The sequence below is a fragment of the Haliotis rufescens genome, unplaced genomic scaffold, assembly GCF_023055435.1.
Source record: "Haliotis rufescens isolate VD_foot unplaced genomic scaffold, xgHalRufe1.0.p SCAF_14, whole genome shotgun sequence".
NCBI lineage: Eukaryota > Metazoa > Mollusca > Gastropoda > Lepetellida > Haliotidae > Haliotis > Haliotis rufescens.
The window spans coordinates 17,992,513-18,009,978 of record NW_025963824.1 but is presented as its reverse complement, the minus strand read 5'-3'; the positions used below and the strand labels follow the sequence as shown (position 1 = coordinate 18,009,978).

The window sequence follows — 17,466 nt, the reverse complement described above, 5'->3', positions numbered from 1 at the left end:
GACAGTGAGAAGTAAACTGCATGATGGCGAGGTGCGTTGTATTCTGACAATGAAATTTAACCTGCACGTAGGCGAGGTGTGTTGTATTCCGACAGTGAAAAGTAACCTGCTGGTAAGGGAGGTGTGTTGTATTCCGACAGTCAAAAGTAACCTACATGTAGGCGAGGTGTATTGTATTCCGACAGTGAAAAGTAATCTATATGTAGGGGAGTTGCGTTGTATTCCGACAGTGAGAAGTAAACTGCATGATGGCGAGGTGCGTTGTATTCTGACAATGAAATTTAACCTGCACGTAGGCGAGGTGTGTTGTATTCCGACAGTGAAAAGTAACCTGCTGGTAAGGGAGGTGTGTTGTATTCCGACAGTCAAAAGTAACCTACATGTAGGCGAGGTGTATTGTATTCCGACAGTGAAAAGTAATCTATATGTAGGGGAGTTGAGTTGTATTCCAGTGAAAAGTAACCTGCTGGTGGGCGAGGTGTGTTGTTCTCCGACTGTGAAAAGTAACCTACTTGTAGACGAGGTTTGTTGTATTCCGACAGTGAAAAGTAACATGCTGGTAAGGGAGGTGTGTTGTATTCCGACAGTCAAAAGTAACTTGCATGTTGGCGAGGTGTGTTGTATTTCGGCAGTGAAAATTAACCTGCATGTAGGCGAAGTGTGTTTTACTCCGACTGTGAATAGTAACCTGCATGATGGCGAGGTGCGTTGTATTCCGACAGTGAAAAGTAACCTGCTGGTAAGGGAGGTGTGTTGTATTCCGACAGTCAAAAGTAACCTACATGTAGGCGAGGTGTATTGTATTCCGACAGTGAAAAGTAATCTATATGTAGGGGAGTTGAGTTGTATTCCAGTGAAAAGTAACCTGCTGGTGGGCGAGGTGTGTTGTTCTCCGACTGTGAAAAGTAACCTACTTGTAGACGAGGTTTGTTGTATTCCGACAGTGAAAAGTAACATGCTGGTAAGGGAGGTGTGTTGTATTCCGACAGTCAAAAGTAACTTGCATGTTGGCGAGGTGTGTTGTATTTCGGCAGTGAAAATTAACCTGCATGTAGGCGAAGTGTGTTTTACTCCGACTGTGAATAGTAACCTGCATGATGGCGAGGTGCGTTGTATTCCGACAGTGAAAAGTAAACTGCAGGTGGGCGAGGTGTGTTAAATTCTGACAGTGAAAAGTAACCTGCATGATGGCGAGGTGCGTTGTATTCCGACAGTGAAAAGTAACCTGCATGGTGGCGAGGTGCGTTGTATTCCGACAGTCAAAAGTAACCTGCATGATAGCGAGGTGCGTTGTATTCCGACAGTGAAAAGTAACCTGCATGATGGCGAGGTGCGTTGTATTTCGATAGTGAAAAGTAACCTGCATGATGGCGAGGTGCGTTGTATTCCGACAGTGAAAAGTAAACTGCATGTAGGCGAGGTGTGTTATATTCCGAAAGTGAAAAGTAACCTGCATGTAGGCGAGGTGTGTTGTATTCCGACAGTGAAAACTAAACCTACATGTAGGCGAGGTGCGTTGTATTCCGACAGTGAAAAGAAACCTGCATGATGGAGAGGTGTGTTGTATTCCGACAATGAAAAGTAACTTGCATGTTGGCGAGGTGTGTTGTATTCCGACAGTGAAAAGAAACCTGCATGATGGCGAGGTGCGTTGTATTCCGATAGTGAAAAGTAACCTGCTGGTAAGGGAGGTGTGTTGTATTCCGACAGTCAAAAACAACCTACATGTAGGCGAGGTGCGTTGTATTCCGACAGTGAATATTAATCCTGCATGATTGCGAGGTGCGTTGTATTCCGACAGTGAAAAGTAACCTACATGTAGGCGAGGTATGTTGTTTTCCGACAATGAAATGTAGCCTGCATTATGGCGAGGTGTGTTATACTCCAACCGTGAAATGTAGCCTGCATGATGGCCCTGCATGTTGGCGAGGTGTGTTATACTCCGACAGTGAAATGTAGCCTGCATGTTGGCGAGGTGTGTTATACTCCGACAGTGAAATATAGCCTGCATGATGGCGAGGTGTGTTACACTCCGACAGTTCAATTTAGCCTGCATGTTGGCGAGGTGTGTTATACTCCGACAGTGAAATGTAGCCTGCATGTTGGCGAGGTGTGTTATACTCCGACAGTGAAATGTAGCCTGTATGTTGGCAGGTGTGTTATACTCCGACAGTGAACTGTAGCCTGCATGTTGGCAGGTGTGTTATACTTCGACAGTGAACTGTAGCCTGTATGTTGGCGAGGTGTGTTATACTCCCACATTGAAATGTAGCCTGTATGTTGGCAGGTGTGTTATGCCCCGACAGTGAAATGTAACCTGTATGTTGGCAGGTGTATTATACTCCGACAGTGAAATGTAGCCTGCATGATGGCGAGGTGTGTTATGCCCCGACAGTGAACTGTAGCCTGTATGTTGGCAGGTGTATTATACCCCGACAGTGAAATGTAGCCTGCATGATGGCGAAGTGTGTTATGCCCCGACAGTGAAATGTAACCTGCATGTTGGCAGGTGTGTTATGCCCCGACAGTGAACTGTAGCCTGCATGTTGGCAGGTGTGTTATACTCCGACAGTGAACTGTAGCCTGCATGTTGGCAGGTGTGTTATACTCCGACAGTGAAATGTAGCCTGCATGTTGGCAGGTGTGTTATACTCCGACAGTGAAATGTAGCCTGCATGTTGGCAGGTGTGTTATGCCCCGACAGTGAACTGTAGCCTGCATGTTGGCAGGTGTGTTATGCCCCGACAGTGAACTGTAGCCTGCATGTTGGCAAGTGTGTTATACTCCGACAGTGAAATGTAGCCTGTATGTTGGCAGGTGTGTTATACTCCGACAGTGAAATGTAGCCTGCATGATGGCGAGGTGTGTTATACCCCGACAGTGAAATGTAGCCTGTATCTTGGCAGGTGTATTATACTCCGACAGTGAACTGTAGCCTGCATGTTGGCAGGTGTGTTATACTCCGACAGTGAAATGTAGCCTGCATGTTGGCAGGTGTGTTATACTCCGACATTGAAATGTAGCCTGCATGTTGGCAGGTGTGTTATACTCCGACAGTGAACTGTAGCCTGCATGTTGGCAGGTGTGTTATACTCCGACAGTGAAATGTAGCCTGCATGTTGGCAGGTGTGTTATACTCCGACAGTGAACTGTTGCCTGCATGATGGCGAGGTGACTCCAACAGCATGATGGGTTGAATTGCGACACGGTGAAAGGCTGTTATAAATAAATAGTTATAAATGCTATACCACAAAACCCTAAAGACAATGAGAAGAAATAGTGAAAAGAAAGATTGTACTATAATTACCTCTTGTGAAGTTCTTAATGTTTGAACTTCTACTTCCCCAGAGAAATAAGTAATACTTTCACGTTTGACATATTTCTTTATTTCCCTCCCTTTACGTGGATGCCACATTTATTGAACATCACTCTCGAAATATATACGTCTACATAAAAGAAAACCAACCGCGGTGATAGCATATGGAAATACGAATGCAAATATTTCCCAGGCGTTTGTTGAAGCACACTTGCAGCAGATGCGATCCCTTCATAAAATATACCAGACTGTATATTGCGTGTGTTAACCTGTTTTTGCAAATGTATATGCATGAGTTACACTTTCACCTCAACGCCACACCTTATAAACCGAGGCGGTGCGTGATAGACAGAACAACAAAACCTTTTCCATGATAATCAGCGTCAATAATTATTGTACGAGTGTACCATGATCAGGAGATTGTGAATCAGTAGCAAACAGAAATAATAGCAGGTGTTCCTGAAAAGAGCGTATCCTGCCCCACCGATGTCACTCCTCACAAACACCTTCAAAGGCAAGTCAAGTGTTCAGCTAAAAAAAAACAAGGGACCATGAGGAGCAAGTCAAAACAGGGAATCGCATTGGGCAACACTTTATTCACGGAAAATAGCCTCCACATATCTGCCATAAAACGTTTCACTGAGACACATTTCAGCAATAGTCGTATGGCGATCTTTGAACTCTCCGTAGATGAGGATGCTCGATTGTACTTGTGAAATGTCGACAACAAAGGCTTGAGCTGCTCCAATATTCTCGATATTAAGGAAATGTTGATCATTGGAAAGTTAATGTCATCCCTCTTGTCAAACAAACTAGTGGATACTTACAGTAATACTGTAAGCAGATGTAATTATGGACCGGATGAGGTGGTTACACTGATATCTTCCCTATTTAGTTCAAGTGGGTAGATCAGACTGAGATAGTTTGACTATTATTGAACGATATCACGTCATCGATATACTTGAAGCTAAAGTTAATCTTCTCGACCAAGTTCCCGTGATTCATTGTTGCTAGCTCGAACAGAAATTCCGACTCAAATACATACGAAACAGGCAAGCAAGGACAGTTGGTGTCCATGGGGATGCCTACTTCTTGCCTAATTGTCCTATCCCCAAATTTCACATAAGTAAGTACATTTCGCATATTGTTTTATCAATAAAATTCAGAAGACATACATAATTATTCATTTGTGACAAATTGCTCTGAACTTTGAAGATAGAGATGTAAGTATATACTACTACTACTACTACTACTACTACTACTACTACTACTACTACTACTACTCCATGAAGGTCCGGGCGACTAACAGGATCGGGTGCTCAGCCTCTCTGACTTGGTTGATGCATGTCATCGTATCCCAATTGCGTAGATTATTTACCAACCGCCGTCGTATGGCTGGAATCTTGCTGGGTTCGGCGTTAAACAACAAAGAAACAAAACAAACTACCATTAATACTACTACTGAATTATGAGTTTGGGCAAGGGTGGAAACTGGATGCTTATAGTCAGTTAACTCCTCGGGTAAGATGGAATAAGATTTTAAAACCAAGTTTATGTTTAAATGTACATAGGTTTATATACCCCAACAAATGAGATGTCATCCAGGGAAAGGTTTCGTCATCACTGCACAGGACTTCGAATCTCCTATCTGGAACCCCTTGAAGACATTATTCAGAACGCGCCACTGTGAGGGGAAGAAGTAGACGCACAGAACCCATGAATCTTAATGCTGCTGCATGAACAATTGTAAGAATTAGCTCGTCAACTCTCACAGTAAGGAGTAGAGAAGGCACGTAGTATTTCATAACGGTAAATGTATAAATGATATGAATACATAATTCAGAAGAAATCCCCAGACGCGGTGTCTCACTATGTTGTGAAGTATCTTACAATCTTTGTAGTATGTACGTCACTGGAACATTCACCTCCATTTGTAACGCCGTGTAGTGTGTACGTCAGTGGAACATTCACCTTCATCTGTAACGACGTGTAGTGTGTACGTCACTGGAACATTCACCTCTATCAGTAACGCCGAGTAGTGTGTACGTCACTGGAACATTCACCTCCATTTGTAACGCCGTGTAATGTGTACGTCACTGGACCATTCACATTCATCTGTAATGCCGAGTAGTGTGTACGTCACTGGAACATTCACCTCCATTTGTAACGCCGTGTAATGTGTACGTCACTGGAACATTCACCTCAATCTGTAACGCCGTGTAATGTGTACGTCACTGGAACATTCAACTCCATCTGTAACGACGTGTAATGTGTACGTCACTGGAACATTCACATTCATCTGTAATGCCGAGTAGTGTGTACGTCACTGGAACATTCACCTCCATCTGTAACGCCGTGTAGTGTGTACGTCACTGGAACATTCACCTCCATTTGTAACGCCGTGTAATGTGTACGTCTCTGGAACATCCACCTCCATCTGTAACGCCGTGTAGTGTGTACGTCACTGGAACATTCACCTCCATCTGTAACGCCGTGTAGTGTGTACGTCACTGGAACATTCACATTCATCTGTAATGCCGTGTAGTGTGTACGTCACTGGAACATTCAACTCCATCTGTAACGACGTGTAATGTGTACGTCACTGTAACATTCACTTTCATCTGTAACGCCGAGTAGTGTGTACGTCACTGTAACATTCACATTCATCTGTAACGCCGTGTAGTGTGTACGTCACTGAAACATTCACATTCATCTGTAACGCCGTGTAGTGTGTACGTCACTGGAACATTCACTTTCATCTGTAACGCTGTGTAGTGTGTACGTCACTGGAACATTCACCTCTATCAGTAACGCCGTGTAGTGTGTACGTCACTGGAACATTCACATTCATCTGTAACGCTGTGTAGTGTGTACGTCACTGGAACATTCACCTCTATCAGTAACGCCGTGTAGTGTGTACGTCACTGGAACATTCACATTCATCTGTAACGCTGTGTAGTGTGTACGTCACTGGAACATTCAACTCCATCTGTAACGACGTGTAATGTGTACGTCACTGTAACATTCACATTCATCTGTAACGCCGTGTAGTGTGTACGTCACTGGAACATTCACTTTCATCTGTAACGCCGAGTAGTGTGTACGTCACTGTAACATTCACATTCATCTGTAACGCCGTGTAGTGTGTACGTCACTGAAACATTCACATTCATTTGTAACGCTGTGTAGTGTGTACGTCACTGAAACATTCACATTCATCTGTAACGACGTGTAATGTGTACGTCACTGGAACATTCACTTTCATCTGTAACGCCGTGTAGTGTGTACGTCACTGAAACATTCACATTCACCTGTAACGCCGTGTAGTGTGTACGTCACTGGAACATTCACCTCCTCTGTAACGCCGAGTTCTGTGTACGTCAGTGGAACATTCACTTTCACCTGTAACGCCGTGTAGTGTGTACGTCACTGGAACATTCACATTCATCTATAACGCCGAGTTCTGTGTACGTCAGTGGAACATTCACTTTCACCTGTAACGCCGTGTAGTGTGTACGTCACTGGAACATTCACCTCCTCTGTAACACCGAGTTCTGTGTACGTCAGTGGAACATTCACTTTCACCTGTAACGCCGTGTAGTGTGTACGTCACTGGAACATTCACTTTCACCTGTCACGCCGTGTAGTGTGTACGTCACTGGAACATTAATCTCCATTTGTAACGCCGTGTTGTGTGTACGTCACTGGAACATTCACCTCCATCTGTAACGATGTGTAATCTGTGCATCACTGGAACATTCACCTCCATCTGTAACACCGAGTAGTGTGTAGGTCACTTGAACATTCACCTCCATCAGTAACGACGTGTAATCTGTGCATCACTGGAACATTCACCTCCATCTGTAACACCGAGTAGTGTGTAGGTCACTTGAACATTCACCTCCATCAGTAACGACGTGTAATCTGTGCATCACTGGAACATTCACCTCCATCTGTAACACCGAGTAGTGTGTAGGTCACTTGAACATTCACCTCCATCAGTAACGACGTGTAATCTGTGCATCACTGGAACATTCACCTCCATCTGTAACACCGAGTAGTGTGTAGGTCACTTGAACATTCACCTCCATCAGTAAAGACGTGTAATCTGTGCATCACTGGAACATTCACCTCCATCTGTAACACCGAGTAGTGTGTAGGTCACTTGAACATTCACCTCCATCAGTAACGATGTGTAATCTGTGCATCACTGGAACATTCACCTCCATCTGTAACACCGAGTAGTGTGTAGGTCACTTGAACATTCACCTCCATCAGTAACGATGTGTAATCTGTGCATCACTGGAACATTCACCTCCATCAGTAACGATGTGTAATCTGTGCATCACTGGAACATTCACCTCCATCAGTAACGATGTGTAATCTGTGCATCACTGGAACATTCACCTCCATCTGTAACGCTGTGAAGTGTGTAGGTCACTTGAACATTCACCTCCATCAGTGACGCCGTGAAGTGTGTACGTCACTGGAACATTCACATCCATCAGTAACGCTGTTTAGTGTGTACTTTACTGGAACATTCACTTTCACCTGTAACGCCGTTTAGTGTGTACGTCACTGGAACATTCACCTTCATCTGTAACGCCGTGTAGTGTGTACGTCACTGGAACATTCACATTCCTCTGTCACGCCGTGTAGTGTGTACGTCACTGGAACATTAATCTCTATCTGTAACACCGAGTAGTGTGTAGGTCACTTGAACATTCACCTCCATCAGTAACGCCGTGAAGTGTGTACGTCACTGGAACATTCACATCCATCTGTAACGCCGTTTAGTGTGTACGTCACTGGACCATACATCTCCATCAGTAACGCCGTTTAGTGTGTACGTCACTGGAACATTCACTTTCACCTGTAACGCCGTGTAGTGTGTACGTCACTGGAACATTCACCTCCATATATAACGCCGTGTAGTGTGTACGTCACTGGAACATTCACCTCCATCTGTAACGCCGTGTAATGTGTACATCACTGGAACATTCAACTCCATCAGTAACGACGTGTAATGTGTACGTCACTGGAACATTCACCTCCATCTGTAACGCCGTTTAGTGTGTACGTCACTGGAACATTCACCTCTATCAGTAACGCCGTGTAGTGTGTACGTCACTGGAACATTCACCTCCATCTGTAACGCCGTGTAGTGTGTACGTCACTGGAACATTCACCTCCATCTGTAACGCCGTGTAGTGTGTACGTCACTGGAACATTCACCTCAATCTGTAACGCCGTGTAGTGTGTACGTCACTGGAACATTCACCTCCATCTGTAACGCTGTGTAGTGTGTACGTCACTGGAACATTCACCTCTATCAGTAACGCCGTGTAGTGTGTACGTCACTGGAACATTCACCTTCATCTGTAACGACGTGTAGTGTGTACGTCACTGGAACATTCACCTCCATCTGTAACGCTGTGTAGTGTGTACGTCACTGGAACATTCACCTTCATCTGTAACGCCGTGTAGTGTGTACGTCACTGGAACATTCACCTCCATCTGTAACGCCGAGTAGTGTGTTGTGTAGTGTGTACACCACAAGAACATTCACCTTTGTCAGTTATGCCATGTTGTGTTTACGCTACAGGGCATTTACCTTCATCTGTTATGCCGTGTAGTGTGTAGTCCCATGTACCCACCTCAGTATCTATTCGACCAATATTTAGAGCCATATGTTCCCATCCAAGCAACAATCGAACCAATATGTAGAGCCATATGTCCCCATTCAAGCAACAATCCAACCAATACGTAGAGCCATATGTCCCCATTCAAGCAACAATCCAACCAATATGTAGAGCCATATGTCCCCATTCAAGCAACTTTTCAACCAATATGTAGAGTCATATGTCCCCATTCAAGTTACTTTTCAACCAATATGTAGAGTCATATGTCCCCATTCAAGTAACTATTCAACCAGTATGTAGAGCCATATGTCCCCATTCAACCAGTATATATAGCCATATGTCCCCATCCAAGCAACTATTCAACCAAAATGTAGAGCCATATCTACCTATTCAACCAATATGTAGAGCCGTATGTTCCCATCCGAGCAAATATTCAACCAGTATGTAGAGCCATACGTCCCCATTCAAGCAACTATTCAACCAATATGAAGAGCCATTTGTCCCCATCCAAGCAACTATTCAACCAATATGTAGAGCCATATGTCCCCATTCAAGCAACTATTCAACCAGTATGTAGCGCCATATGTCCCTATTAAAGCAACTATTCAACCAATATGTAGAGCCATATGTCCCCATCGAAGCAACTATTCAACCAATATGTAAAGCCATATGTCCGCATTCAAGCAACTATTCAACCAATATGTAGAGCCATATGTCCCCATTCAAGCAACTATTCAACCATTATGTAGAGCCATATGTCCCCATCCAAGTAATTATTCAACCAATATGTAGAGCCATATGTCCCATTCAAGCAACTATTCAACCAATATGTAGAGCCATATGTCAGCATTTAAGGAACTATTCAACCAGTATATAGAGCATATGTCCCCATCCAAGTAACTATTCAACCAATATGTAGAGATATATATCCCTATTCAACCAATATGTAGAGCCATATGTCCCCATTCAAGCAACTATTCAACCACAATTACAGCCATATGTCCCCATTCAAGCAACTATTCAACCAATATGTAGAGTCGTATGTCCCCATTCAAGCAACTTTTCAACCAAAATGTAGAGCAATATGTTCCCATTCAAGCAACTTTTCAACCAATATGTAGAGCCATATGTCCCCATTCAAGCAACTATTCAACCAGTATGTAGAGCAATATGTGCCCATTCAAGCAATTTTTCAACCAATATGTAGAGTCATATGTCCCCATTCAAGCAACTATTCAACCAGTATGTAGAGCAATATGTGCCCATTCAAGCAACTATTCAACCAATATGTAGAGTCGTATGTCCCCATTCAAGCAACTATTCAACCAATATGTAGAGCAATATGTGCCCATTCAAGCAACTATTCAACCAATATGTAGAGTCGTATGTCCCCATTCAAGCAACTATTCAACCAGTATGTAGAGTCATTTGTCCCCATTCAAGCAACTATTCAACCAATATGTAGAGCAATATGTGCCCATTCAAGCAACTATTCAACCAATATGTAGAGTCGTATGTCCCCATTCAAGCAACTATTCAACCAGTATGTAGAGTAATTTGTCCCCATTCAAGCAACTATTCAACCAATATGTAGAGTCGTATGTCCCCATTCAAGCAACTATTCAACCAGTATGTAGAGTCATGTGTCCCCATTCAAGCAACTATTCAACCAATATGTAGAGCAATATGTGCCCATTCAAGCAACTATTCAACCAATATGTAGAGTCGTATGTCCCCATTCAAGCAACTATTCAACCAGTATGTAGAGTCATTTGTCCCCATTCAAGCAACTATTCAACCAATATGTAGAGCCATATGTCCCCATCGAAGCAGCTGTTCAACCAGTACGAACAGTCATTATGTTCCCGGGCTATGCAGTGCTACAGGACAACACTCAGATGCCCGCTTCACCCCTCACACCTCACACACAACCAGCACAGCTTTGACATTCATATATAATTGTATTTCTTTAATAATAGATATATTTACATTTCTCTGTACATGTGTATTACAAAACATAAAATCGTAACTGTTTGATCGTAATGCTCTGGTGTCATATATATCGTCTGTCAGCGCCATGTGTCTCACAGTGCCAGCACACGCCACCGCGCCTTCACAGGCCGCCGACACTGTGTGGAGGACGCAACCACGACACATCCTGTGTGGGTACACAGTCCAGCTGTAGCTCAAAGTCCCTCGCACATGCTCAATGTATTCCTGGACATGATATAAAAAGACGCATTGAATACAAAAATATACTGTCTATGTTTAGGAGAATCGTTGCTATATCGAAATAAATCTCTACGAGTCAGGCAACATGGCCAAAATGTTGCTATGGCAACATGATCTGTATGCGGAGACGCCTGTATGCGGAGACGTCGTCAGCATTTATGGTTGTTATGGCATCAGCTCTGCCTGACGTTCGTTAGACACAATGCCAGTGACGTCACGGCATCAAGTACTAAAGTGGAGTTCCTTGGTCCCTGCTCCCTACGCCTGTGTAGAAGACAACACACTCATTGCAGACACTGCGGTATGGCGATTCCTCCACACAAATGAATATCTAGTTTGAACACACTGCTATTAATCATTATGTTCATAGCTTAAGGCCTCAAGGAGATTCAAGTAGTTCGATCTCAACACTGCAGTGTTGCGTGTCTGCAGAGTGAAGCACTTGACCTAGGTGTGCAGTTGGCGACAAGGGTTTGATTATTGCTCCATAGTCAGGTGGCTGTCAGTGGTAGTATCGCCCATCAGCCACTTTGGGACGAGGTATATAGCCTAGCCTGCAAGGAGAATTCAAACGTGAAGCTATAACATTCATTTGAAATATGACAGTCAACATTATTATGGATTATTCTGGACGAAATGGTCTTGAACTAATGATCTACATCAAGGGAGGCAACTCCTCCTTCCCTCGCAAACAAACAAGCCACTGATTGAGGAAGCTGTTGTTTTCATGAAGACGTAGCACTTGAGGGTCACCATGTGATAGTGACCGGCATCTCATAACTGATCTGTGTAGTTTCCTTGGCCTTCTGCTTCAGTACACATTCAGGAAACATCTGTTTCACCCTGTAGCACACAGGACATTGATGGTAGACGTACGTATTAGCAACACAGGGCCCACACATATATCCACCATCAAGTCGATTTGGTGCAACACTTTGCATGTTTGTTTGTTGTTTAACGCCGCACTTAGCAATATTCCAGCTATATTACGAAGGTCTGTAAATATTCGAGTCTGGACCAGACAACCAGTGACTGATATTATGGGCATCGATCCACGCAATTGGCATACGATGACATGCATCAGTCACGTCAGCGAACCTGACCACCCGATCCCGATAGTCCCCTCTTATGGGTTGCTCAAAACCAATTGTAGCCTGGATGTTCACGGGTCTGTAGTGCAACAGTAGTCTGGTATATAGCAGGTCGAGCGACTCACCATGGCCTGTCCAGGCCCGACACATCCGTCATGTCGGGTGGGTACGTCTTGTTCTCTGGGTACCTGCACCAACACAACGAACACAGTCAACTCCTGATCACATCCGTGAACTTACACGTGTATACAGATTACTTTGTTCCCCTAAACATAAACTAGGACGAGTAATATCAGTATTGGGAATGGGAGTCTGATAATCACAACCCGCGGCCGTGCGAGTTTGGGACCGACCATTTGATATTCTCGGGGTTGAGGCTGGGATTTTGTAATGAGAACAGAGTTTATTTCAGCTACAGCTGCAAAACCAGTTTTTATTGAAAACTACGAGCCATTATATATTGTTTTATGAGCCAACAGTATGAAGCATAATTACTATTTTCAAGAATTTTGGGAACAATTTATTTTTGTCGATGAAATCGCAGCCCCTCCCCAACCAAATGGTCTGCCCCTTGTGTGTGTTATCTGACTTCATCTATGATTTAACAAATCTCGTGCTAGACACTGCATTTGACGGCAGTGTACATCTCCTCTGTCTCCTACTGGGCTCCTTGACTCAAGGGTGCAGGAGTGAAGATGAGCTTTGCAATCGGTCTTCAGGTCGCGTCCATAGTAACTGTAGTAGTAGTAGTAGTAGTAGTAGTAGTAGTAGTAGTAGTAGTAGTAGTAGTCTGGACAGACAATACAGTGAGTGATATCATGAACATCGATCCATGCAATTTGGATACGATGACACGCATCAACCAAGTCAACCTGACCTCCCGTTAGTCGTTAGGGCGAACCCATTTTGATATAGGTGGTTGTAGAAATTGATTTCCATTGACTTCTCTGTTACTTGCCTTGAAACGTTGTCTGCGAATTGTACACATCATATATCGACATACTTAAATATTTTGCACATCATAAAGTACACGGTAGATCAGGTTAATGTTTATGTCACGGTTGACCACCCCCCTACTCCTAGCTTTTAGAAGTCGCTCATGGACTACAATAACATAAACCAAATACATATGTGCAATATTTGACCACCCAGTCGTGGATACTATCTATACACAGACAGTACGATCTACATATATACTCAGACTGTATACAACATGGCGTCGTTGTACAAAACAACCTTAGCGCTACAACTGCTGAAGTCTATGTTAAGGTATGGGAGTAATGATCTCCTTACTGCTAAGACCGCTTTGTACAGCGGCACCCAGGTCGCCCCTCATGGTTACCAATTATGACTATTATGACAAGCGTGGTGTTTGCGACTTATCTGCCGACATTCTATGACCCAGTGCGTGTTTCTGTGGCGAACAAGACGTACTCTTGGTAGGCGTAGTAGGCATCGGGGTAGATGCCTGGCCCTCCCTCGATGATAGGCGGTCCGTAGTGGTCGTAGTTGTGCTTCTTGGACGGCGTCACTCGCTCCTCGTACACGGCGCCGAAGTTCCTACAACATCACACACAGTCTCGTGGTTTAGCTGTGTCAGGGAGCACACATGCCAGTGTGGGTTGAGCCAGGAAAGTGGCATTTAACAGGACATACAGGGCAAACGTTACATCATGTGTGTGGATCTTTACTATAGGGGAAGAACATAGGCTAGGGCTGAGCCACACATTTATCATATAATGGGTAGGTTTCTCGGCAGGATAAAGCCAACGGATAAAAACGATATCCGTTGGGGTCATATGCGGATAGAGATGCAAATATCAAAGGTCAAGTAGGACTACTTTCACTGTTTATAAACAAGCATGGCGTCGCCCTCGTCATTCGGCGATCGAGTCAGAATTAACCATCGTGAATCTGGATAAACTACAGGGATAATTGCTATCATTATCAAACGAACAGTATAATATACTGAAAATCAGTGTCTAACTGTGACGTAGCTAAGGCATTTTATAAGTTTTGGCAACTTTCGAGATATAAATTTCGAAACAATTTTGCGAGGGCACGAGGGCCTAGCCAAGCGGGATCAGAAGCCATATCTGTGCTTGAAACCTTCTCCACAAATCAAAATGGTTGGATTCGGCCGAAATATGTTTGAACTGTTACCTTGTTTCGTTTTGTCGCTGTGTGTACATCTGACTACACTTCTTAACGTTATGAAAGGACAGACCGACTGTCAATAACGTCTGACCGTGGCCGTGACGTCTCATAGACTAGAGTTAGAGTAGCTTCCCTTTGACAAAGGGCAGTTACTCTAGCGGACAGACCGATGGATTGCCGCGAAAGACAATTAAAAACAACTGTTGTTTTGCCTATAAGTTGCTTCGCCACTGTATAAGAAACAGATTTCAGTTGGAACTATATTGGCTACTGTCACTGTCCGACTGACTAATCACTTACCCTGTGACGTAATAAATATTAATGCGCGCATTCCAGGAAAACTCGCAATGTTTCGGTAATGTTTGTGAGAGAGGGAAAGCGATTTTAAAGCACAGAATTAAAGAATGACATTATATGATAAAGAGGTTATCACGCTTGTGTGTTTGGGGATGGTAAATATCCTGTATTAGGAATAAACACTATGTATATAGCTCGCCAAGGCTCGCTAAATACAATGTTTATTCCTAATGCAGGATATTTACCATCCCCAAACACACTCGCGTGATAACCTCTATTTATCATCCAAAACTGGCTCCCACAGGAGATATCGCTTGGATTAGATCAAGCGATATCTACACTGTAGATATCGCTGCAATGAAATTACATCACAATCCTTTGGAGACCATTGTGACATCACTGGTTACCATGACGTCACAATCCAATGACATCACTAATGGCTCTGCTACTGAAGCTGTTTGCAGTACTTTTTACACTGAAGACACTGCTAATTACTGTCTACACATTGAAAAAGTTGAAAGAATGATGTTGGATGATAAATAAAATCTCCCCCTCGTGTCTTTTGATATCAAATATATCAACACTCGTTGATAAAAGTGGCAAAAATCCTCGGCAAGCCTCGGATTTTTCCACTTTTATCAACTCGTGTTGATATATTTGATATCAAAAGACACTCGGGTGAGATTCTCTATTTATCATCCAAAACTGGCTCCCACAGGAGATATCGCTTGGATTGGATCAAGCGATATCTACACTGTAGATATCGCTGCAATGAAATTACATCACAATGCTTTGAAGACCATTGTGACATCACTGGTTACCATGACGTCACAATCAAATGACATCACTAATGGCTCTGCTACTGAAGCTGTTAGCAGTACTTTTTACACTGAAGACACTGCTAATTACTGTCCACAAATTGAAAAAAGTTCGAAGAATGATGTTGGATGATAAATAAAATCGCATATATATATATATATATATATATATATATATATATATATATATATATATATATATATATATATGTGTGTGTGTGTACCACTATATTCTCTATATATACCACTGCGGAACACCTCCACAATCACAAGGACATACAGGGCAAACGTTACATCATGTGTGTGGATCTTTACTATAGGGGAAGAACATCAATCTTATTAAAATCAGATCTTAATTCTCGCTGCCGCTAAACAAAGATCTGAAGACATCCCATTAGGGGTCACGTCAGAACAACCTTTCCTCCGACCAATCAGTGCGTCGCTTACCAGATTATGAAAGTGACAGTCGGAATGTGATTTCTAATCATGCAATCTCGAAAACTTTAACATGGGGTATTCCGAACGATAGTTACGGGTTTAACGACTGAATCCTTACAATCTAGACCATCTATTAGCCATTCCAGAATGTTTTTTTTGTTCAGGTTTCAAATTTGTAATCGAGAATTTGTCAAAATATGTTTCGAAGCGTAGTCGCCAATTTGAAATTTGTGCCGTAAAGCACGAGAAAGCTGCCTTCTGCTGTCAATCCATTGGTCGGTCAAAGTTCGCCACACTGTAGAGGCTATATGGTGTAACCTAGAACCAGCCAACCCTCGCTCCTATACTTACTCGTTTTCCCTTTCTCTCATCCGCCTGTAGCAGCAACAGTAAGCTATTATGATTGCTATGGTAACGATGAGGAGGAAAGCCCCGGCAGCGATGGATGTCCCTAGCACGAGCTTCTCGTGGGTCGTCAGCTCCCATGTCCCTGGTGACACACACAGACATACATATATATATCATACTAGACATTAACAACACGGGGCCAAACAGTAGTGTATGCAATGCATCAGATATCAGTTGCTCGCTAGGTATATTCCGAGCGAGACGAAAGTTATGAATTCGTCAGTTGTGATTGTTAACGCCGCTTTAGACATGCAGTATTTCACGAGCTTGGGTATGATACTCACAAACGAAGGATGCGTTAATGGAGCCAAATATGGTATTGGAACCCACGTTCAGTGGATCCAGGCTCAGTAGAGGGACACAACTCTTCACCGTGAACACCGGCGCCTCATACAGACTCAAACATATTTCACATTGATCGCCATAGTAACACGCGGAATCTCTAATGAAGCCTATTCCTATGATTTAAGTGGCTGGTCAAATATCTTAGCTTGGTTTGCATTATATCTAATTTTCTTTAGCCAAATGAAAGAAAAATACTAGGCGCAACCGAAATATCTTTTTAAGAGTTGCCCCGATAAAGGTGTACAGTTTCTGTCATTATGTGGAATGTTATTTCAAGAAGGTGTCGAAGGAAACACTTATTCATAATAATTTAACCTTGTAAACGGAGGTTGAATGGCATCAGCACTACGACGAGAACACGTGCTCTAAGACCCACATTGTTTGGTGTTCCATGCCACATGTCACTTGGTACGGGGATGTATTCTTGAAACGATGTAACCATTTACGGACTATTTCCACATTCCCTTGAGAATGAACGAATGTTACATAAAATAGGGGGTCAGCAAAATATGATACAGTCCTGATGCCAATCTCACCCCACCCCTACCCCTACCCCTACCCCCATCCATAATAAACTTCAACAGTCCCTTGCCGAGTAAAACAGAAAAAACGTCTCAGTTGCTTTGGCATTTCTGTTCATGTGGATGCGATTTTTGAAAAGATTTGTCAAAATTTGAAGTCATGCACCACTCCAGTCGGTTTGGAGGGTGAAAGATTCTGAA

The 17,466-nt window shown here is 43.3% G+C and overlaps 1 protein-coding gene across 3 annotated transcripts in view; it reads right to left on the bottom strand.

Annotated features, from left to right (window-relative positions):
* Positions 1-10,899: 10,899 nt before the first annotated feature.
* LOC124124495 overlaps positions 10,900-17,466 on the bottom strand; it is a 45,000-nt gene continuing 38,433 nt past the window's right edge. For all 3 annotated transcript variants that reach the window (XM_046487680.1, XM_046487678.1, XM_046487679.2), the window contains exons 4-7: positions 16,343-16,481; positions 13,716-13,841; positions 12,407-12,469; positions 10,900-11,744 (exon numbers count right to left, since the gene is read on the bottom strand). In XM_046487680.1, the coding sequence (XP_046343636.1) occupies positions 11,693-11,744; positions 12,407-12,469; positions 13,716-13,841; positions 16,343-16,481 (380 nt within the window). In that variant the 3' untranslated portion in view covers positions 10,900-11,692. The remainder of the gene's footprint in view (positions 11,745-12,406; positions 12,470-13,715; positions 13,842-16,342; positions 16,482-17,466) is intronic.